The sequence below is a fragment of the Leuciscus leuciscus genome (genome assembly GCF_965113295.1).
Source record: "Leuciscus leuciscus genome assembly, chromosome: 5".
NCBI lineage: Eukaryota > Metazoa > Chordata > Actinopteri > Cypriniformes > Leuciscidae > Leuciscus > Leuciscus leuciscus.
This window is the reverse complement of record NC_138729.1, coordinates 42,058,841-42,082,466: the sequence shown is the minus strand read 5'-3', so window position 1 is coordinate 42,082,466 and position 23,626 is coordinate 42,058,841. Positions and strand designations below refer to the sequence as shown.

At 36.4% G+C, this 23,626-nt stretch overlaps 1 protein-coding gene across 1 annotated transcript in view; it reads right to left on the bottom strand.

Annotated features, from left to right (window-relative positions):
• Positions 1-23,626, bottom strand: part of aacs (acetoacetyl-CoA synthetase) — a 38,090-nt gene that overhangs the window by 4,246 nt on the left and 10,218 nt on the right. Inside the window, exons 5-15 of the mRNA XM_082168881.1 lie at positions 22,614-22,711; positions 20,370-20,484; positions 20,172-20,253; positions 18,836-18,986; positions 16,146-16,226; positions 14,312-14,436; positions 7,105-7,169; positions 5,229-5,351; positions 1,808-1,921; positions 677-802; positions 42-111 (exon numbers count right to left, since the gene is read on the bottom strand). Coding sequence (XP_082025007.1) covers positions 42-111; positions 677-802; positions 1,808-1,921; positions 5,229-5,351; positions 7,105-7,169; positions 14,312-14,436; positions 16,146-16,226; positions 18,836-18,986; positions 20,172-20,253; positions 20,370-20,484; positions 22,614-22,711 — 1,150 coding nt within the window. The remainder of the gene's footprint in view (positions 1-41; positions 112-676; positions 803-1,807; positions 1,922-5,228; positions 5,352-7,104; positions 7,170-14,311; positions 14,437-16,145; positions 16,227-18,835; positions 18,987-20,171; positions 20,254-20,369; positions 20,485-22,613; positions 22,712-23,626) is intronic.

The following is a 23,626-nucleotide window of genomic DNA, read 5'->3' as shown; positions in this document are numbered from 1 at the left end:
ATAAGAATCTAAGCAGAAGCTAGAGAAGATTTGAAACGTACCTTCTCCCCAGCATGACGACTCCTCCCGTTTTTGGGTTTATCTTACAGTAATCACCATGGGCCCAGAATCCTGAATGAGGAGTTACAGAGACAAAAAAAAAAAAAAAATGCATAGAGAAGGATGAACAAATAGCTAGAGAAAGAAGCATCTACTGTATAGTGCATCTAAGCAGAGATTTCTGACCGCTGGCGGCCTGAGAACGCGAATTAAGCTGAACTGCCCTGATTGGCCTTTTCCTACTTCTCCAAACTGACAGCAATAAGGCTTCAAGTAGATTTTTCTTGTGCTAACAAAAGCTGTCAGGTTCTTTTTTCTCCCTTTCGCCCTCAGAAATCATTTAATCAATACAGCGGAAAAGCTGCAGCCTCTTCTGAACAAGCTTACGTGTCACGTTTGTTTCCTAAATCAAAGGGAAGACTTGTTTGTTTTCTAAATCAGTCAGAAAACGCACTTCCCTGTGACCACTTCTCAACTCAAGAGCTTTGAAGGAAGGTAGCGTAGTGCATCTGTGAGCCTCTGTAGGCAATGACTGCTTGAAGCAATGCATTCTGGACTGATGCCTAAAATTGCTGTTTATGGAGGCTGCTCACTAGGTTTTGAAACAGATATAGAGTGATGTCATGTGGAGGGTTACCTGGGAAGGTGGAAAAGTAGGCTTTGTGGTATTTGCTGCCATTCTCGTCGTTCCAGAAATGAGTGGGCTGGCACGGGATGGGCTTCAAACACACCAGTTCGCCACTCTCTCCCCAAACAGGCTTACCTGAAAAACACACCAAACATAACAGGGTTATTGAAGCTACAAAGGCAGTGTTTTTACCATGGTTAAGTGGTAACGTTAGGCTAAACACAAAGTACGGTAGCTAAATGGGGTTTCCTGTTTTTTAAATCACAAATACATCTTAAGAGGTTTGTTGATCTGAGACAACAGATTAATCACAATTATTCTCCCAGTTGATGTAGTTCATTGGCATTATTGTAGGTGACATTGTAAATATATATTTGCTTTATATAATATTTTTATACAATATACATTATTTATATAATATATCTACATTATCAACTGTTTTCTATTTTAATATTTTAAAATGTAATTTATTCCTGTGATGGCAAAGCTACATTTTCAGCTGCCGTTACTCAAGTCTTCAGTGTCACATGATCCTTCAGAAATCCTTCTAGTATGCTGATTTGGTCCTGTGATATACATACATACATAACTTCATATGTGATTTCAATCAAACCAGCTTTCAGATTCAAAACTATTTAAGTCAGCATGAAACTGAAGTTGCAACAGTCTTTTCTTGTGATGTAAATATCCAAGTGTTATCCAAGGTTTCTCGCACAAGAAAAAAATTTAGGGCAGGACTTGATTTTGTCCATCAGGAATTGATTGGATAGTTGGATTGCCGTGGTTTGCTATTGGTGTGATTTCATGTGAGTGACAGGTTGCTCTGCCCTCATACAGTAAAACACGTCATCAGAGAATAGATTTCGTTGCATGAGGGAGAGGAAGTTATTTTGATTAAATAAATAAATACATACGGCAATATTACATCATTTTTTTTACTATTTTATGATGACTTTAATATATATATATATAAAGTTTATTGTTAGGAGCGATTAATTACAGATATTTGCGATACATTTTTTGTCGATTGACAGCACTAATATAAATATGCTCAACACACACATACATACATATATATATGTCTTGAGCATATAAATGTCTTGAGCATAAAATCAGAGATAAACATGAGCTTTATCTCACCTTCACAGCTCCAGGACTCCACAGCCATGCCCAGATTTCGGGCCTGAATTTCTCCTCTGTAAACAGGCACCGTCATGTTCTGACCCATGAAGCATGAAATTATGTCTGTGCCACCTGAGGAAACACTAAAGATGTTAATATACAGTTTAAAAGGTGGTCAACATGTTCAAGGCAAGAAAATCTCATAGGTTTGGGGAATAATTCTCGCAAAGACAGAGACAGATCTTCCATTGTTCCATTATATAGGAAAGACACTTCTAAAGCAAAGGGAACTGATGGGATGTTTTCATTAATGCAAACTTGTTGGCATAGTTTTCTGATAGCTTTGTTCTCCTGCCTTCATTTAGATTGCAGTTCCTATACTGCAGCCCTTCCTTATTGATTTGTTTATCAGACATGAACAAAAGGAACAAGCTAAACAAAGGTGCTCAAATATCTGTTTGGTCCAACAACCTCAGGTCTTTCTTTAAGAAAGAAACTGGTCCACATGATACTAAAAAAAGCTTGTTGTTTTGGTAGCCAAAAAAAGTGCTGGGAAGTAACTAAATAAAAGTAGCTACGTTACAAAATGACCTACATTTAAATTACAATTTTACAGTAGCAAGCAATTTCCCACCCAAAAAGTAGCAGTTGTCATCACATTATTTTGTGAATCATATACCCAGTTAAGTACCATTAATTGCATAGAAAATCACTCTGGATCCTCCCATGATAAGCTGAACTCAAAGTTGAACTTAAAAACACTATGGCCAGATGTGGTTTAATGGCAGCCTGCTATAAACATGTTGTTTTTAACTAGCTATCTCAGCAAGATTCTCCTCAAACTGTTGCTCCCCCATGACAGTAGTTGACCTGAAAGAGAAAACTGACTGAAGACAATGACAGTTCACAGTCACACAGATGCACATTATTGAACACCTTGTGGCAATGATGAGAAGTGCAACCGGTTCTTGTGTTATGAATTGCATGGACGTGCTTTGAAACTGACACAAATGTATGCTTGTGTAGCTAGAAACGTTTGCATTCTCGTATTTCTGTAGAGTAAGTTTAGGCCTATGTTTAATGAGTCACCCAACATAAAACCAACATGTACTGTATGAGCAGCTCAGATGCTCAGTCATTATAATGCCAGCACAGAGAAAAGTGGAGAGAGAGAGAAAGAGAGAAAAAGATATTTCCAAATTGATATTGCAAGCCAAATGAAAAAGCAAGACAATCAATATTTCAAAATAATGAGGTTTCATGAAGGAAAATGGAGAGGAGATGTCAAACAGACACCTCTGTAAAAATAGGTCTCAGTAATTGACAAATGTAATGATTGTAAAGTCAGATTATAAAAGAGACAGAAAAAAAAGACAGAGAAAGGTTGCTGGGACAATTCATGTATGTGTGTTTATGTGTGTATGTGACAGATGGTGGGTGATATTGGGGGGTCTATTGGATTCAGGTGATTCTGGGTGGCTGAAAGTGCTAAAGTTTCCTGCCAGCTGCCACTCTGCACTCAGGAGTCTGGCTGGCACTGTGACAGGAGCAGCAGGAAACAAGCCCTGTCACATATGCTCTGCCTGACATTGGGGTCAAGGTCAAATCTGCCTCGGGTTGGCAGAAGTCAAATATCTAAGGGGAGGAAGGAGAAGCCCGAATATCGTCTCAATATTTCAGAGGCTATCTGAGATCAGGACCGAAGAGGAGCATTGTATATCTGAGCTGCTGTTTTCCAGCAGGCATCTTATGTAGCCTGACATTTCAAAAACCTCAGGAGTCAAGAAACGTCAGTCAAAGCCTTTTTCTGAAATATTATGAGGCTCATGTGCTCTGCAAACATGTCAGAATTCAATGAGATTGCTGTCATGGTATCAAATATGAGCCAAATGGCAAATCAAAAAGCCTTCATGGCACACATGCGCAAAAATGTCTTCTGAATGCATCAAAATCTCTCTGTCACTTATTTAAGATAATAAGATTACATTGTCTATTATTTCAGATTCACATATTGGTCATCTTTTAACAAAAAATGTGAAACTTTGACTAAAATCTTACAAACATTTACCATGGAAACCATTAACGCTTTAACTTCTGTTCAGTGATGTACAGTTATGTTTTAACGTAAATGAAAAGTAGCTAATGACCGATCAGCATCAAGGACTGGAAAGCAAAGACTAAAAATATCATGGCTGCAACTTCATATCTAATGATTCGTGCAGGAACAAGCACTGCACACAAGAAGTTAAATAACAAACAGCTCTGAAAGGTTCAATCTGAATAACATGACTGTAGCAGGCTGCCGCTGACCTGCCATGAGAGCAAAGCTCATCTGGTGAAACCGCAGGGAAAAACTGGGCACAGGTGGTGTGTGAGAGAAACATGCTGTGAGACCCCAGTCACAAACACACACTCATGCACACAAAATCAGCAGTCCACCACAGCTGTTAACGCTGATGCTAATTTGTTTCCACAGGGCCCTGCAGACATGAGATCACACTGTGAAACACACACACACACCATACTATTAAGAAGAGCTGGAGCGCTGATGATGGGAAGGAAAATGAAGAATGGGCTGATCAGGATAGGATAGTGAAACATTATGTGTATTTTCAGTCATCTTTAGTCAGATGCATTTACATTGTGACTGTGCCTCAGATGCAATCAACTCTTATCTGTGTCTGTAAAGGTGTGAACCAAATGGCCCATACAGAGGTATGGCCCATAGAAACTGATGGGTGTGAATGACAAAGAAACAACATTGCTCAGAGTAGATCAATCTCCTGTGGGAGGTCCTAACAGTTTTCTATTGTATGTAGCCCCTTTGTCTTCATGTATAAAGTTCTGTCACACAGACAGAACTTTGGGTTAAGATTCTTTGAAGGCCGACACGCTAACGTCGCTGCTGAAGAACTGTGCTACACTACTACCTTCAATAAATTCTTCTCCCCACAAGAACTCTGGTCAAGCTTATTTATTTCATGTATAAAATAAATCTAATACATTGGTGGGCCACCCTGACGACGCTCGGCCATATACAGCAAAATCAAACAATAGGATAGGATAGGATAGGACAGGACAGGACAGGAAGGAAAGAAAAAAGGAAAGAAAAAGGGAAGGGGGAAGCAAGACAAATGCAGAAAAGGGAAGAAAAGTGAAGGAAGGAAGGAAGGAAGGAGGGAAGGAAGGAGGGAAGGAAGGAAGGAAGGAAGGAAAGGAAGGAAGGAAGGAAGGAAGGAAGGAAGGAAGGAAGGAAGGAAGGAAGGAAGGAAGGAAAAAGAAAGGGTGAAAAGCAAGAAGGGAAAGGAAAGAAACACAGGAAATGGAAGGGAAGGGGGGAAGGAAGGGGGAAAAAAGCCAGGTAATTGAAGAAATGAAGGGGAAAATGCAATCCAATGCAATGAAATAAAATAAAAGAGGGAAAGAAACGAGAGCCCACCTGATATGGATCCCAGCAGCACATTGTTCTTAATACAGCTGTACACATACTCGTAGCTCTGAGGCTTCAGTGGAGATCCTGTAGACAGGAGTGTGTGAAGCGTCTGCAGGTTGTGTGTGTTTGCTGCAAATGGACAACGTACAACAAAATGTATTCGTGACTAAACAATTACAATGTTTACTAAATTTTGCATTTCCTGAAATACTACACATCGCAAGGCATCAAAAGAAGATTTTCATTCCGTAACTACTAACAGTAGATAAATAGAATAACCATACATATATCTATGCAACCTCATAAACATTTAAAATTTAAAAAGTAAAGATTTCTGAAATCATAAAGTCCTGAAGTATAATTTGTTTAGATGGATTTTAGTCTGGAGGCAGATGGGTATGGCTCACAGTGATCAGAATTATGAACCACATTAAACTGTGCTGAAATGTATGCAGGCGACATGCCAGGCCACCCGTCTGGGGTCCTGTGTAGAGAGGGTCTCTCGCCCCGGTTATCAGAGCCAGTGCCACACCCCACAGGCTAACAGGTGTCGCTCTGAAATGTCAAGCAGCCAAAGGGAGCAGCAGAGGGCCAGGAAGCACGTCTCTGACCTCCAACACACACAGTCCTCTGAACCACACACATGCAAAACAAATAAATCCCCCAACTCCTCAAACACACCAAGAGCTTCATCTTTAAAGACGCCATAAATTGGCATTCAAAAAGAATTTAAATTCTGTAACGTAGCAAACCACAATATTTAGCAGAAAACATTGTAAGTCATGATTTGTTTTTATTTTTTATATTTAATTGGACCGTGAAAAGATTTTTTTTAATGAACTGATTTGTAATATTTATTTGTTTTGATTTAATATAAATATAATTTAATTTAATATTACTTCAATTTCTTTCTTTTTCACAGCACAAGTTATTTAATTTAACATTGTCAACAACGTCATATTAATTTAATTTATATGAAATTAGAGTAATATTCATTTAATATTCATTTACATTTATATTAAAATAATTGAACATTAAATTTTATTTTACTTGCACAGCAACAGTTGTGTCTAAGGGGTCAAGGTTTGGCTGGTTACCATGGGCGTAACTAAATATTTTTCCACTGATAGACATTCATAAGTAGCTGTGTATCCTGACAAAACAGGGTCGATTTTCAATTCAAGTTTTCGAGCTTCATTTAATTTTCAAGTTGTTGTTGTTGTTTTTTTAAATCGCTCTCATGACAGACATTACAGATAAACCCTGCCTTCCACTGTAATTTGCATTTTAATTCACTTTCAGTTTGTCTCATTATTATTGAATATTCACGAGCACACACACACGATTTAGTGAATGAACCAGTAGCATCTAGAGACTGCTGGGAAAGTGAGAAACAGCCTCACAGGCAAGACAAAAAAAACTGATGTGTCAAAAAAACATAATTTTGCATTAGGCATTGCCATGTAAATGTAGTCTAATAGACCTGTCATATCATTCAAATGTATCAAACAACATTATTGGCAAAAAACCTTGAAGTAATGTTTAATTGAGAAATATTACTACTACGTAGACTACTACGTGTAATTTTTTTTTTTTTTTGGTAATTTTTATATTAATATATTTTATATTTATATTAAACTTTACGTAAAGGGGAGTGTTCAACAACATATTAATTTTGCAGCGGTATCAAAATTGATATTAAGAAATATGAATAAATAAATAAATAAATAGGTATTGGTAATGACTACTGAAATATTGTAGTGACAACCTTATTTACTCATCCTTTACCAGGAAGGCCCCATTGAGAGGGAGTCCTGGAAGGAGAGTGCTATTGTGGATATTGGAAAAAAAAGTGAAAAAAAACAATCGTTCTTCAGCTCACCTGGTTTCAGATTTCTCTCCTCCAAAACAGCCAGCCATTTTGCTCCAGTCCCAAAAATCGTGATTCTGTGAGAAAATAAAAAAATAATGATGGATGTTAACAATAGGGTATATTTTTTATGTATAAACTAAAGACAAAAAGGGCTTTCTTACAGTTTGCAAAACAAAACTGCAATTTAGGAGGTACAATAAGGGGCAACGTCCTTAAAGAACGTGAGATACGTGTACCGCTGGTTGGGAAAATCACTGCACTAGGCCACATCTCAGACAAACATGAAAACCACAGCAATCTAGATCTCCCCGCTTTAGAACAAAGAGCAGAACACTCAGTGTCAATGAGGTGGAATTGATCTAAACGGCCTGTTGACCTACAGAGGCCTCGGTCAGCCATCTCTTGATGGAATCACTCACGGTCAGAAATCAGAGCTGGAGGTCATGGCAGTGTAATATCTGAAGAGCACAGACAAGCTTAAATGCTGTCAACATGGTTGTGTTAGTGTAATCTCCATTTTTCAAACACAGAGTTTCACTGTGTTTACAGCAGAATTACAGTAAAACAAACTTATTACTAAACAGGTTGGGTTTAGGGTTAGTTACTTGTAATTATGCATCATTTACTGTTATTACTATAGTAAGTACATGTAGTAACGTTTAACTATTTCACCTTAAAATACAGTATTACCTAGAATTTTTCAGAGAACTGACGCCACAACCGTGAGACCATTATCTATAAACCCACACATCTGCAAATCCACAGTATTATATGGACAAGCACGAATTGGACATTTGTTTTGTTAAATAACTTTTTTTCCTTTAGTGGTCCATGAAAGAAAGAAGGGCATACGACAATAAAACAAAAGGGTGAGTAAATGTTGACAATTTAAATTTTGGGGTGAACGATCCCTTTGAGTATACAGCAACTACTCCTTTTACATTCAAAGAGGTTATCCATTCAAAACAGAGGGACTTAATTTAAGGGTCTCAGAACGTGTGGAATATGGTCAGGTAAAACTAACCTTTGTTTGTCTTAAAAAACATAAGCAGACTTAAGGGCAAAACCTGTACAAATAATGTGCAAAATATCAGGCTGCACATAAATGTAATTAAGTATCCATCTAAACTCATTTGTCATTCTCTGTTTTTCTCTCTCTATAGTCTCTATAGAGACATCCCCTGTGTAGATAGGTGTCATGACAACGTCCTGCTTGCGTGTGATTGGTGGCAGCTGGCAAGGCCTGGTTAGTAATAGGTCATTTAGGATGTAGGAAGAGCATTCGATACAAAATGAAATAGAACGTGATTTCACAAGCAAGATATCAGTCAGGCGGGGGGAAAAAAGGGAAAACTTGACAGTGCCAATCTAATGATATGACCAACCACTGATGTATTCCTTCCATTCAGGACATCACGAACCTCTGATTTACTACATAGTCCATCCACTAAATTTATGACGGGATTGTTAATTTTTCTAACATTCAAGCAGTCAAGCTTGTCTAATTATTCAGACAGTTCATTTCTTACAAGCCATGGCTACTTGAACATAATTTTGGCCCCATCTGCGCATGGAAAATTACAACTGGTAAATGAGTCAAGCATGCAAACTGGCTTTGTTGGAGTTTTGGCCTCAAGAAGAAGAAACTTAATATAAGCAAATATAATTTAGACTCCCATCACAATATATGTGTGTAGACCAAATCTTAGCCTGGTACTAACAAGATACTTGGCTTATTGGTGGAAGATGCTATCACCAATGAAGGCTTGAGAAACGGCACTCAGGGGTGTCCAAACTCTGTCCTGCAGAGTTCCACTGGCCCCAAATGAGTAGTGATGCATACATTTTGTTATCTGGATTGTAATAAACTCAGTCTTGACTTTAAAACCAGCTCAATTCAGGTCCCGGACGAGCCCCCAATTGTGTAATGGCCCGGCCCCAGCTTAACGGTGCAGACCTCTACAACTCAAGTCCTGGAGGGCCGTGTCCAGCACCCTTTAGTTCCAACCATAAACAAACACTTATCAAGGTGTACAAGCTTATTAAGGTGTACAAGCTTATGAAGGTGTACAGAATTACTTGCAAATTACAGTTAGGTATGTTTAGAGTTTAAATTAAAGTCTGCAGGACACTGGCCTCCAGCACTGCACTGATGTATATTGGGGTGTCCAATGATGATCCTGGATAGCCAACTTTCAACAGTTTAGCTCTTGCCCCAATTAACACCTGAACCAGCTAATCAAGGTCTTTAAGATCACTAGGAACTTCCAGGTAGGTGTTTTTGTAGCTAAACTCTGCAGGAAAGTCCCTCCAGGAGCAGGATTGGACACCCCAGCACTAGCCCTGAGAAAACAGACCTGATAATTGTCCCCTATACCCTCATTCACTATTCCCCACATTACTCCACTAATATAGATCCTTTGAAGGAGTGAATGAAAACTAGTGTGCGAATTCGGACACTGAGTGCGCCGGACGGGCTGTTGCTTTTGTATAGTTTGTGCTTGCTGTTTAATTGAAACTTAGCAAACTGGCAGCTCCAGTAGTAATGAAAATGTTTATCTTGAACTCTGTCATGGAAACTAGCATGAATAAGTAAGCAATAAGGTACGAGAAGCTGTGCTGTATCGTGAATAAGTCACGGCTGAACGGCGTTGTTAGGCACGACGCGAAGCAGAGTATGCCTAAAAGCAATTATTGGTTTTATAAAACGGTTACCACACTATACAAATATTAAAGCCAAAAAATATGTATCAAAGCAACTTTCATGAAGTAAAAATCACTAAAAGCCTTCCTTCCGCTGGAATAAATAGTCTCTGACCGTAAACAACAACAGAAGTTACATACATTATTTCGCCATTAGATGGCGGCAAAAACTGTCTTTATGAGTGAGTCGTCAGTAGTAAAGACTTTTACATTCAAAGGATTCAAACTTGTGAACACGGAAAAGCAAGACGCAACTGAGAAATGACTAGGGCACAGGAAAACCCCTTAACTGTTAAAAGGACGAGATATCGCAGCGGACATTCAAACAGATTTTTATGACTGACCTGAAGGAAAATGCTATGTCTACTGTAAATGCAGGTACACTCGCTTACTCGATCTCTCACAATACTCTACTCTCTAAGCTTCAATGAACAACATCAACGAGAATATAATATAGCCTATGTTTACGTTGCTAAGATGGTTGCTAGGAGTGTTGTGTAGTGATACATAGAATCATTGGGTGAAGCGGTCATAGCCATGTTTTATTGTGAATAAAAGACAGCTATTGACCAATCCAAATCAAAGATTGAACTAACTGTTTTATAAACCTTAATTAAACAATTTAATAATCAATTAGAAAGGAATTTATACCTGATGATATTATTATGTACCCACAATGGACACAGCAGTTTGGAAAATGGATGGATGATTCAGCAGCAGGCGCCATCTTCTGGCAGGACACGGGAATTCATTCGACACGACAATCGCAGTGCATTATGGGTATTCTCTAGCAGTTGAGTTTACATCAGTTGTACACTCGTTATTGCGGTGCATTATGGGATTGAATGAGTGAACCCTATAACGTCTACTATGGTTTCGGACACCACTACAAGTGGCTGCTGTCCCCTCAAATACTATCATATTTAAGGGTATAGGGAGTGATTTCGGATACAGCCATGCTCTTTAGGATCACTAGAAACTTCCAGGCATGTGTGTAGGAACTAAACTCTGAAGGAAGGTGACCTCCAGGATCAGGATTTGGCACCCCTGATGTTGATCTTGACAGCAAGATAAAAGGGGTTACACCAGCGCAGTTAAGGAAACAAAAATAATAAATACAAGTTAAATAATGTCGATATAAATGTAAATATCTCATTCTCCGAATTATTGTAAGCATAGCTAGGTAACTTAAGCAACCTAAGACTCAATGAATGTAACTCTCTGGATTGAATTTAAAACTGAATTGAAGAACTGTTTCTGGGTTCACATCAAACTATGGGGAAAGCATTGCTTCTATTGTCTTCAATTGACTTCAATACAATAAATATTTAGTATGTTCTGTCTCATGAAAGACCAAAAACAGGAGCTATTTATTTAACAGTGACAATATGGGACAAATAAAGAGTTGTCTAGCATGACCAAGTTTCACAATGGCCCTTTGTCCAGAAAAGATTTCCCTAACACATTAATCTTCATCTAAATGGACACCACATCTGCCCTCTGATTGAATATTGATCATTTGTAAACATTAAACATAATTAATCTGAAGGGGGACCAGCAGAAGATAAAAGCTAATCCAGGATCAGTATATTTGTACAACTAAACATAGAGGGACAAAAGAGAGGACATGTTTTATTCATCATGTGGTGAACATCAGGGAGAGTTCTAGCTTGTCTGCAGAAGAGGGGTAGATGGGTTGATTCAGTCTGTTAATTTATTTGTATCACAAAGGCAAATGTCTACAAATTCAGACTGCATAGAGTACACTACACAACTGATCACATACCTGGACTGAAGTGATGATCCCAGAATACATTCCCTCACAAACTTACTTCAAGCAACAGGAGAGGTGTTTCTTGTCAGTATAAAAAAAGACCATAGAGGAAGAGCTTGCGATTGTTTTTATACCGAATTGCAGAGAACAGGAAAAATAAGAAACAGAGTTAAAAAATAAAGATGAAACGGTGTATGGTGAGAGTGGGGAGGCATTTTGATGTTGTTCTATTTATTTATTTTTTGCTCCAGCTTCTCAGTGCCTTGCTCTCTCACAACTTTATTCGCGGTTGCTCATTTCTGCTCTCTCATCTGGATAGTGAACACAATTAAAGACTAGATGGCCAAAGTCTTAAAACGAAGTTGAAATCTGTCGTGCCACCTATAGTACGAAGTGTCAGTACGCGTCTCAGAAGTCTGCACGCTACAAGGGTATGAATGGGTATTTACTACGATCTGCAAATTATTTGAAAAAGACTAAAAGATCAAAAGTATTAAGCTAGAGTCTTGTAGTTTCCATTTTTAGGTGTACCAAACTTTTTCTGTGTCACTAGTTTTGAAATACAAACGGAATAAAGTGTTTTATAGACCGGCCATATTCCTACTTAAAAACGACCGGTCTATAAAACACTTTATTCTGCTCGTAAAGTGCTTCAATTTGAAGTTTAAAGGAATGGAAAACAAGATTGTCCTTGCTCTTTTTAAATAAAACAGGTTACCATGTAAACATTCTGAGTCTAATAAAAAAGAAACAAAAATTGGGCAGCACACAGATGGTGAATTACGAAATTTACAGTCGTAGAACGCGGACAGCCAAAGTATGCTTTAGGCTTAAGATCTACAACATGCATTTACAAAATGGATGATGGTTCATGGATGATGTTTCATGCTGACTTTAAATGACCAAGACTAACAGGTAAAAGTTTGTGGATTTTATCTATACTGAACAACAGCATATCCTCTAATCTTTTTTTTATCATCACAGTGAACTCTAAATAAACCCTATACAGCCTAGAGGAACAACTTGCATAACAGACTCTCAGATACACACCAGAGCTGCCTTTCAAAATTAGGACAGTTCATTTAACACATTCATTTAAATAATAATATGAATTAAAAATAATGTGATAAAAAAAAAAAAAAAAAAAAAATTTATGCCACCTGACCCATAAGTAAATTCCACATTAAGAAATATTCCTATGATTAAAGCAATTCAAGCTTGAAGCTCAGCTGCTACTACAGGCAACACGCCTCGCCAAATCACATTTACCAAAAACAGACTGCACAGAATAAGATCACGCAGGGTGCATTGTTGCATTCAGAACAGTAAGACAGAGTGCAACTGCATGGAACTCAACGCGGGGGCTTTGAGACATGCTTTTAAAGGTGAGAAATGGGCGAAGACAAACATGTACACAGACCAACACTTAAAAAAAAAAATAGTACAGAGTGAATGCGAGAATGCGTCATGCATGAACATTCAGACTGACTTCACTAACCGCAACTTTTTGCAATTAATTTCATTAAATCATGTACACTTGCGTTTAAAAGTCTGTAAGGAGTTTCTTCTGATCACCAAGGCTGCATTTATTTAAGGCTGATTTAAAAAAAAAATTTTTATTCATTTATTGTTTAAAAATACAGTAAACAGTAATATTTGAAATATAATAAAAAATTTAAATACCAGTTTTCTTTTTTAAATTTATTTTAAAATGTAATTTTTTCCTGTGATTGTAAAGCTGAATTTTCAGCATCATTACTCCAGTCTTCAGTGTTACATGATCCATCAGAAATCATTCTAATATACTGATTTGGTGATCAAGAAACATTTCTTATTCTCAATGTTGAAAACATTTATATTAATATTTTAGTGAAAACTATGGTAGACATTTTTTCAGGATTCTTTGATAAGTATAAAAGTATAAATATATAAAATTTATTTTATTTTATTTTGAATTGCAACATAATAAATGTACTTTTTTTTTTACATAATTGTCTACAGTGTCACTTCCTTGCTGAATAAAAGTATTAATTTAATTAAAAAATCTTGTATTAAAAATTTTAAATCAATTGACAGGCCTAATTAAAATATTTAAAAATGAATGTCTCTGAAGTAATTCAAGCAGCACACATGGGTCTGGTGAGTAATGAAAATGTGTGCATGTTTTGGGTTTCCCAAAAGCTGCTGCAAAAATTCTCTCTCTATTTTCTTGCTCTAGGGAAAAGGCGAGACAATGAGAGTTAAGAATAGAAGCTTTCACCAGCAGCCAAGAGAGACTGAAAATGAACACGCGCACACGTGCGCGCACACACACACACACACACACACACACGCGCACACACACACACACACACACGCGCACACACACACACACACACACACACACGCACGCGCGCACACACACACGCGCGCACACACACACACACACACACACGCGCACACGCACAGTGATCCAAAGAAACTCCAGTGTCTGTTGCACTTCGATCCTTTCTGATCAATAACAGGTAAACTCTGAAAGGAACTCGATGCCACATTAGAGGTGGCCAATTAGACTGGTCTCTTTAAATCAGGTTGCCGTGGTGATGTGGTGGCATTTACACAAAGGGCAGAGCAGATGCTAGTGATAAGCGCTGCCACACCTCGGCCAATTACAGAACGAGCATGAGGAAAAAGACAGACTGAAGCTCCTGACTGTGACACCTTCATTAGAGTGTCTCTCTCACACACACACAAACTTACCCCAAACGGTCTACGAGGTCCCAGAGTACATTGGCACTGGGAATAAGAGGAGAGCCGTCGTACAGGACCACAGAAGCCCCAACGGCTAAAGAAGACATAAGCCAGTTCCACATCATCCAGCCCGTCTGCATGCACATAAAAAAGAGAGACCTGCTTTTAGATTGGGTCAGAGAATTGACTGAGTCTCGTATTTGACCAGGTTTCTGTAGATAAATATAACTACTCCACAAGGTTTAACAAACAGTGTTCAAAATGGTCCATTTCAATTCAAATATTACTCTGAATATCACACTGAACTAACTAAATATTCAAAATAATGTGTACCTTCATTTTGCAAACAAAAGACACACAGGAAAGAAAATACATTTTCCTAACAAAGACATCATGGAGTATGATGTTAACCTGATTTATTAACAAATGTCCCTGTTGTTACTGTGTACGATTCATAAGTGTACGTTATTCTAAGAAGTTTGTTCACAATCTTTCATCAAAATGTAATAATGTTCTCTGCCTCTGAGATTACTTTTTTCACTGTAATAACCAAGGCTGTGGGGGTGGCACAAAATAATATTAATCATAGACTATTACAAAGAGATCTATAATACCTGTAGAAGTACACAACCTGCATGCTGCTAATCACCTGAGCTGTAAATGCCACTACTATTCAACATTTTGGGGTCAGTAAGAAAGATAGAAATTAGAACTTTTTTATAAATTATATATATATATATATATATATATATATATATATATATATATATATATATATATATATATATATATATATATATATATATATATATATATATTAGTGCTGGGCAAAGATTAATCGCATCCAAAATAAAAGTTTGTGTTTGCATAATATATGTGTGTGTACTGTGTATAATTATTTTGTATATATAAATACACACATATGCATGTATACATTTAAGATTTTTTTTTATTTATGTATAAATTATTTATATATAATATAAATTATGTATGAATACATATACAGTATATACATGCAAATATTTCTTAAATAAATACATGCATATGTGTGCATTTATATATACAAAATAATCATACACAGTACACACACATATATTATGCAAACACAAACTCTTATTTTGGATGCGATTAATCGCGATTAATCTTTGCCCAGCACTAATATATATATATATATATATATATATATATATATATATATATATATATATATATATATATATATATATATATATATATATATATACATATATATATTTTTTTTTTTAGGGGTGTTACGATACCCTCATGTCATGATTCGATACATATCACAATACTGAACCCACAATACGATATATTAATATAATAATACACACATATACATACATATACACACAGTATATTTAATTAGCAAGGACACATTCAATTGATTAAAAGCAACAGTAAAGAATTTTAAACAAATGCTGTTTTTTGTAAACTTTCTTTTCATCAAAGAATCCTGAAAAAAGTATCAGAGTTTCCACAAAAATTCAAGCCAAATCAGCAAATTAGAATGCTTTTACTGGAGAAATGGCACTGAAAATTCACAGAAATTAAATGCATTATAAAATTTAATAAAATAAAAAACAGTTATTTTAAATTGTAATAATCTTTCACAATATTACTGTTTTATCATATTTTTGATCATTGAAACTGGCGAGCATTGAGGTTTCAAAATCATAAAAAGAATCTTACTGACCCCATTCTTTTGTTAGTGTATATGTTGCTTGCAAAAAAACTACTACTTTTGAATGGAAAGTCATTGGAGAAAGATACCGTTTTCCCCCATGACGGTGTAGTTACGGCATCTAAGGTCGCAGATACATACCGTAGTGTAATATATGATGACATCATTGTAGGTCATGTTGCCATGGAGAATGTGTTCTTTAAGATGTTGGATGAGAGTGCCCTGGGGAATGGAGAACAAAAGGGTCAGACTGGTAACTGGGTGTTGAACATGTTCATAGTTAACATGATGAACCACACCTGTGGTTACTCTGCTAGGACATCTGTGTGAATCTGAGGGGAAATGACTTCATACATTCTCTAAAAATCACCTTGAGACAGGTTGGTGGAAAAATGGCTAAGAAAAATCTGTAATATTAGAGGAGGCATCACAAAAACATTAGTTGAGGATTGTGTTTGTATTTCTGGATGTCACGTTCTCCTTCTCCTCAAGTTCTTTCTCTTGTGCTGGTGTCATACGTTCAGATGGATTCTGGTTGGAAGGGAACGACCTAATTACCAAATTAAAGGATCAGCGACACTGCATGGATTTAAAAAAAGAGGAGGAAAAAAACAAAAACAAACAAAACATCACAAACCCTGTAGTATGCGCCTAACCTGTATCCTAGTGAAAGCATTAATTATGAGCGTGTTCATTCATTCTCTAACTACCATAACCCAACACAAGTACTGTTTTCATAAAAGCAACTGAATATTGATCATCCATAGAGCGAGAAGAGCAAAAGATACGGCTGCATCTGTACACGTGTATGATTGTGTGTTTTCATACACACAACGCTCTGATTTTCTAACACGCAAGAGAGGCGTCAGACACAAACGCTGAAGGGAAAAGCTGTGAAAACGTGAAAATAAAAAAACACAGTGCTATACACACATACCATCCAAGCACATATGAAGTGTTTGTGAAGCACAAAACAAAAAAAAGAGCTCAAGCACTGCTTTTCAGATGAAGTTTCTGTGGAACCTGTGTATTTGTGGGAATGTGTACAGGAACCAAGGTTGATTTACATCCATGTGGGCTGCTGTGTCCCTAATGTTGGGATTATACAGGAAATGCATTCAGAACGGATGGGAATGGTGCACATAATTGCTCATCCCATCTGGCTTAGTGTCGTAGAGGTTTTAAAATGGTCTCTTATTGCCATCTAGTGGTCTATGTTGCTGATTCAACAGATTTTGCTCATGATGACCAACATGCATTAGGAAGGAAGTGGTTTTTTAACTCTTGTTTTTAATGTGATGTTGGCATTAATGCACAGAAATCACAACCAAGAGAAATGATGCAGTAGTTTAAGAAGCAGACCAAGTGGAAGGGTCACGGAGCCCTTAAAGGGACATGGTGATAAAAAAATATGGGATGGGAGGAAAACAATTTTTTTCAATGCTTTTACATTCTCTCGGAAATGTGTTGCGTACCACCAAGAATCTTTGAGTTCCCTTATATCATATGATTATAATTGTGTATTTATTTGGTTTAATGTTTCATCTGTCTCTCTTCCCTGTGCCTTTGTTGATACCGGACTAAAGCATACGCATATACAGCACGTCATTAAAAAACATGAACTCTGGTTAACTCGTATAACTCATAACTTTATGTTTTCTGTCCATGAGCTCCCTCTGTTGCTCTGACCGAAGGCATAGTGAGACGGGAGAGATCGCTCAAACCTCCTCAGATCGCATCATTTTGTGGGGGAAAAAATTGAAATGCTAACTCTTTCCAAATAAATGTGACAAACATATTTTATCAGTATTTTTCTAAGCCTTTGGACTTATAAAAGCCTTAATGGAGTTGTTTTGTGCATTCCTGTGATCACAAATAAATGGAAGCAGGTGCAATCGAATAGGTATGTGCTCTCTTTTTATGTGAAACGGTAAATACCAGTTTGAATCAGCATGATTGATATGCACTCCTGACACAAATTAATAAATTGCTGTCACTGTAACATTGGTCAAATATTGATGCTGGAATCTTAAGTTGGTTTCAGTCATGCTCATTTTGCGATCTAGCTAGATTTCAGTCAGCTGGTGAAATGGTGAGGTTGTGTGATGTTGTCCTATGGAGGCGTGTTTGGGTAGCGCTGCGCTTTTTCTAGTCCGACAGTGGAAACGCAACTTGATTTTTGCATCGGTGCTTGAGGTCCGAGGCTATTGGCCCCGCCCGGGATGTTGTTAGCCCTGGCTTGCACTGGCCTGACAGTGGAAAAGCGGCTATAAATGTAATAAATGTTGTCCCCCCAAATCAGTGTTATTATAGTTTATTTATATAATAATATAGTATTTATTAATATATAAAATTAGCTTTTATTTTTATATTTTGTTATAGTAATTCTGTTATATGCTTGACATTTTTAGAGCAAAAAAAAAAAAAAACAGACATTTATATTTATATTTAATTTATTTTTATTTCAGTTTAGTAATTTTAGTACTTCAACAAAAATGAGAAATGCTGCCTTGGCAACTACAGTAACTGATATTTATATTTTATTTTATTTCAGCTTTTTTTTAATTAATGATTATGAGTTTTTAATAGTTTTAGTTAACAAAAACAACACTGCCCCAAGCAAAGTTTTTACATGGTAAATTGATCATTCAGCTGTTGATATTTGTATACCTGCAAAACAAATGCTACCATCGGTATTTTCTTTCTTTATACATCATGTTCGGGGCATCGGAACAACGAAATGCTTCAAAATTAATCTGAAAATGGATGCCTCAAGTGGGCATTGCACAGTGCTCAATATATAATTTGGACTCTGCACAACACACACTCACCCCAGCAGAGTGCACCATGCACTTGGGAGCTCCTGTGGTGCCAGAGGAGTACATGATGAAGAGAGGATGAGAGAAGGGCAGCTGCTCAAACTCCAGCTGAGGGTCCTGATCCCCTTCTTTACCCGTGGCCAAAAAGTCCTCCAGGAACACACTGGAGAAAAAAAACAGTAAAGGAGACAGAGATTCAGGACTGACTCTATCCTAACCAGACAATATAAAACCCATATACTATGGAACTTCATAGAGAAATTTTGAATTGATCTAGTCTTCAGTTTAACAAGGGCTAACAAACATTTGGCATTTATTGATTTAGACAAAGTGATTTATAAGTGAGGAATTCCACAACACAAGTGATTCAGACACTAGAGCTATGTTCCAAACACCCAAAACGTTACCTGAAAAACAGACTTCAGCCATCTTAATTAAGATTCCATATCAATGTGTGAATATGAAGTAGCAGTTATAATGCCATTACATAACAGTAAAGAAGTTCCATAGAATATAGCCAAATCACATTTATTTTTTAATATTAAATAACACAACAGATAATTATCAACACATATTAGGCTTGACAGATTATATAAATATGAAATATTTAATAATTCATTTTATAATACACCAATGTATTATATACAAATGTACACTACTGTTCAAAAGTTTGGGGTTGGTAAAATGGCTGCATTTGTTTGATCATAAAAACAGTAATATTGTGAAATATTATTATTTAAAATGACCGGCTTCTGTTTTAATTTATTTTAAAATTTTGAAAATTCAGCTTTGCCATCATAAGAATAAATGAATTCTTATGATGGCAAAGCTGAATTTTCAGCATCATTCCTCCAGTCTTCAGTGTCACATGATCCTTCAGAAATCATTCTAATATGCTGATTTGGTGCTATGGAATAATATCTCTTATTATTATCAATACTGAAAACAGTTGTGCTGCTTTATTTTTGTCAAAACTGATACATCTTTTTCAGGATTCTTTGATGAATAGAAAGTTTTCTTTTTTACCATTATAATGTCTTAACTTTCGATCAATGAAATGCATTCTTGCTGATTAAAAGTATTGATTTCCTTTAAAAAAATAAAAATAAAAAAACATCACTGACGTTTGAACAGTAGTGTACGCATGTAGGAAAGCTTAGTCATTTATACTACATATTTATACAACATACATATTTATTAATACAAGTACATTTTACCTGAAACTCCTAATAATTGCATGACTCGATCTATGATTGATGACGTTGAGACATTACAAATGAACACATTTTGTCAAGTGAATTGAACTTGTACGTATAATACAATTGTTAACACACATAGATGCACATACCTGTTGGGAATCTTAGAGAGGTCTGTGTCTTGTCGAGAGCGGACGTATGGAATGACCACAACCTTCTTCAGGTCAGGGAGACCTGAGAGAGTTGATGGGGGGACAATTATATGAGGCTCCATGAAATGCAAACATATCAACAAGACGACATGATGGGAAAAACCTAGCTGTGCGTGAGCTGAAATGTGTGCTTTATACCTTTAACAACGTTGTGGAGTTTCTCCATATGGTCGTGCTGCTTGCCGTTATACACAACAGCTGCTACTGAGAATAGCAACTTGGGCTGGATCTGAGAAATTCTGTCTAGCACTCCCTGAAGAGGAAAAGAGAGACATGAAAGACAGGTAAAACACAGGAGTAAAGATACACACACACAATAGGCTGTATTTTTTACTTTATATATTAATATACTCAATATATATCACAAAAAATAATATGCTGTTATATACACTATATAGTCACTACTGTTCAAAAACTTTTGGGGTCAGTAAGATTTTTTTTCTTAACAAAATAGTATGTTGATTTAGCAAGGATGCATTCAATTGATCAAAAGTGACAGTAAAGACTTTTGCATTGTTACAAAAGATTTTCAAATCAATGCTGTTCTTTTAAACTTTCTATTTACAAAAGAATCGTGAAAAAAATTCACACACACATAATAATAAGAAACGTTTCCTGAGCACCAAATCAGCATAATTATGATAATTTCTGAAGGATCATGTGACACTGAAAATTCATTCAGTGAAATACATTTTATCATTAAAATAGAAACATTTTAACTTGTGATAAAATGTCAAATTTTTATCAAATAAATGCATCCTTTGTGAGCATAAGAGACTTCTTTCAAAAACATTTTTTTAATCTTACTGACCCCAAATATTTGAACAGTAGTATATAACCAATACAGCAATGTGATGTAGTACCCCATCTTAACCCCAGGGGGCAGCAGTGTATGTACAGAGTTCATTTTAGTCATTAAGCAATGGACAATCTATGTTGCTTTAGCTGCTAAAAGCAGTCCTATTAATGGAATAACCACAGCCCAGGGAGGGCTTTAGACTTACTTTAATCTCCTCATAGGAGAGTGTATGTGAGAGAGACACAGAGTGGCAGGAGTGAGAGGAAAAGTGTGTGCATGTCTGACAGAGTGTTTGACATAGCTCACAGGTCAACACACACATTTGAAGACAGTGAGAATTGATGGTTAGATGGCCTACTTTTTTGTACGCGGGAGCCGACATGTTGCAATAATATGGCCAATTCAATGCAACTATTTATATTTGATCACTTTCGCTTGTGGGATAAATAGAGTGCATTTAACAGAAATGACTACAAGACAGTGGAAGCTCATGACAACAACTGCACCAGTGTAAGTATGAAGGCATGTGGGCATTTGAATGCCGGGTCAGCGTGGTACAGCAATGCCTGGCAGCCGAGGGAAAAATGGAGGCATTCTTTCTGCCGAAATACAAATCTGAGGTTCCTACATCAGGTAACCGCTGACAGACGAAAAGGATTTCTCCTTGACACTGACTGGACACATCAGTATTCATTGAGAGTATTTAATTTCTCTATTTATTATTTATTAAAATGATAAACTTGGCATTTAAAATTTCAGTGACTGAAGCTGAAGAAGGTCAGCCAAATGATTTGCTGTCTGAAATACTTTGCAACTGTTCAAAAGTTTAGGGCCAGTAAGAGTATAAATTAACTCTTTTATTCAGCAAGGATGCAATAAATTGACAGTAAAGACATTTATAATGTTACAAAAAGAGATCCATTTCAAATAAATGCTGTTCTTTTGTACTTTCTATTCATCAAAATATCCTGAAAAAAGTATAACGGTTTCCACAAAAATATTAAGCAGCACAATTGGTTTCAACATTGATACTAATAATAAATGTTTCTTGAGCAGCAAATCAGCATATTAGAATAATTTCTGAAGGATCATGCGACATTGAAAATTCAGCTTTGCCCTCACAGGAATAAATGAATTAATAATACATATTAAAATAGAAAACGGGTATTTTAAATCATAATAATATTTCACAATATGACTATTTTAATCAAATAAATGCAGCCTTAGTGAGCATAAGAGATTTTTAATTTTTTTATCTTACCAACCCCAAACTTTAGAACAGTGTGTACATAAAAAAAAAAAGTATTAAGTGGCCATGCATGTGTGTTTGAAATCTGTCAGCATTATAATTTCATACTTTCTGATCTTCCCTGGATCACTGTGAAAGTGAAATACCTTTCTGACCTGATCTAGCCTGTATAGTATGTTAAATGTTCTGATGATCCAGAGCTCACAGAAAAAAATAAGTTGTTTCTACTCACTAACTGCATACTTCATACAATTAAAGTAGTATACGATAGTAGTAGTAGTAGTAGTAGTAGTAGTAGTACACTATACAACCACTATGCATGTAAAGCTCTTACATTGACACCAAAATCTGGAGAGGTTGAACTCCAGATGGCACCTATACTTGCTGCAGCGAGCATGGCCTCAACAGCATGAATCCCATTGGGCAGATATCCTGAGGTAAAGAGAGTGAGAATATATCAGACAAAATTACATTAGAAACAGCAATGCATCACCTGAATTGTGCAAGAATAACTCTTAAGAGATGCAAGTTATTTTAGCGAGCACTCAGCAGGCACAATATATTAAACGATCTTCAAAAATACTGTGCTTTTACTGGCAAAAGAGACGATAACTGAGAATATTACACATGGGGGAAAATGATAAATACAGCACCTAAAAAGTAACGCTTACATACAGTCGCAGTTTTACTAAAAAAGGAAGTATATTTCAATACACTTTCAATATACTCGACCAAAGTGACTCGTGGAGGCAGTAATATTTAAGTTGAGCATCCAATCTGGAGCCGAAAGGAGTAAAGTTTAGCAGAAAAGGTTGTGGTTGCTTGGCTAGGTTATAATCAAGATTTACAAAAATAAAATAAAAAAAAGATAAGAAAATAGCTTGAATTATACATTTAAAATATAGCTGAAGCAAAGACACATAAATGTTACAATTAAATTAACTATAAATGAAATATATATATTTTTTTTACTTTGATAAGAAATCACCTTCCCAAAATACTTGGTTTAAATGCAAATTATATTGTGTATTGAACAAAATAGAGAGAGTAAAGATAGAAAGATACAGAATAGAAACAGTGTCCATTAGCTAAATGATACTGCGGCAATAAGGCCAGGCCTCATCAGCAAAGTGGCCATTTATTCACTCCTACTCATACACACACACACACACAGTAAATCAAGGAACAGACAAGGACATTTTAGTTGAGAGAAACACACTTTACACATGAGCACACAGAACCGCACACCCTAACAGGATCAATATACTCAGCCTTTGTAAACTTCTACGCTTTTACTTCATACAACACACACTTGCTCAGAAAAGACACACCTCTATGAACACACAG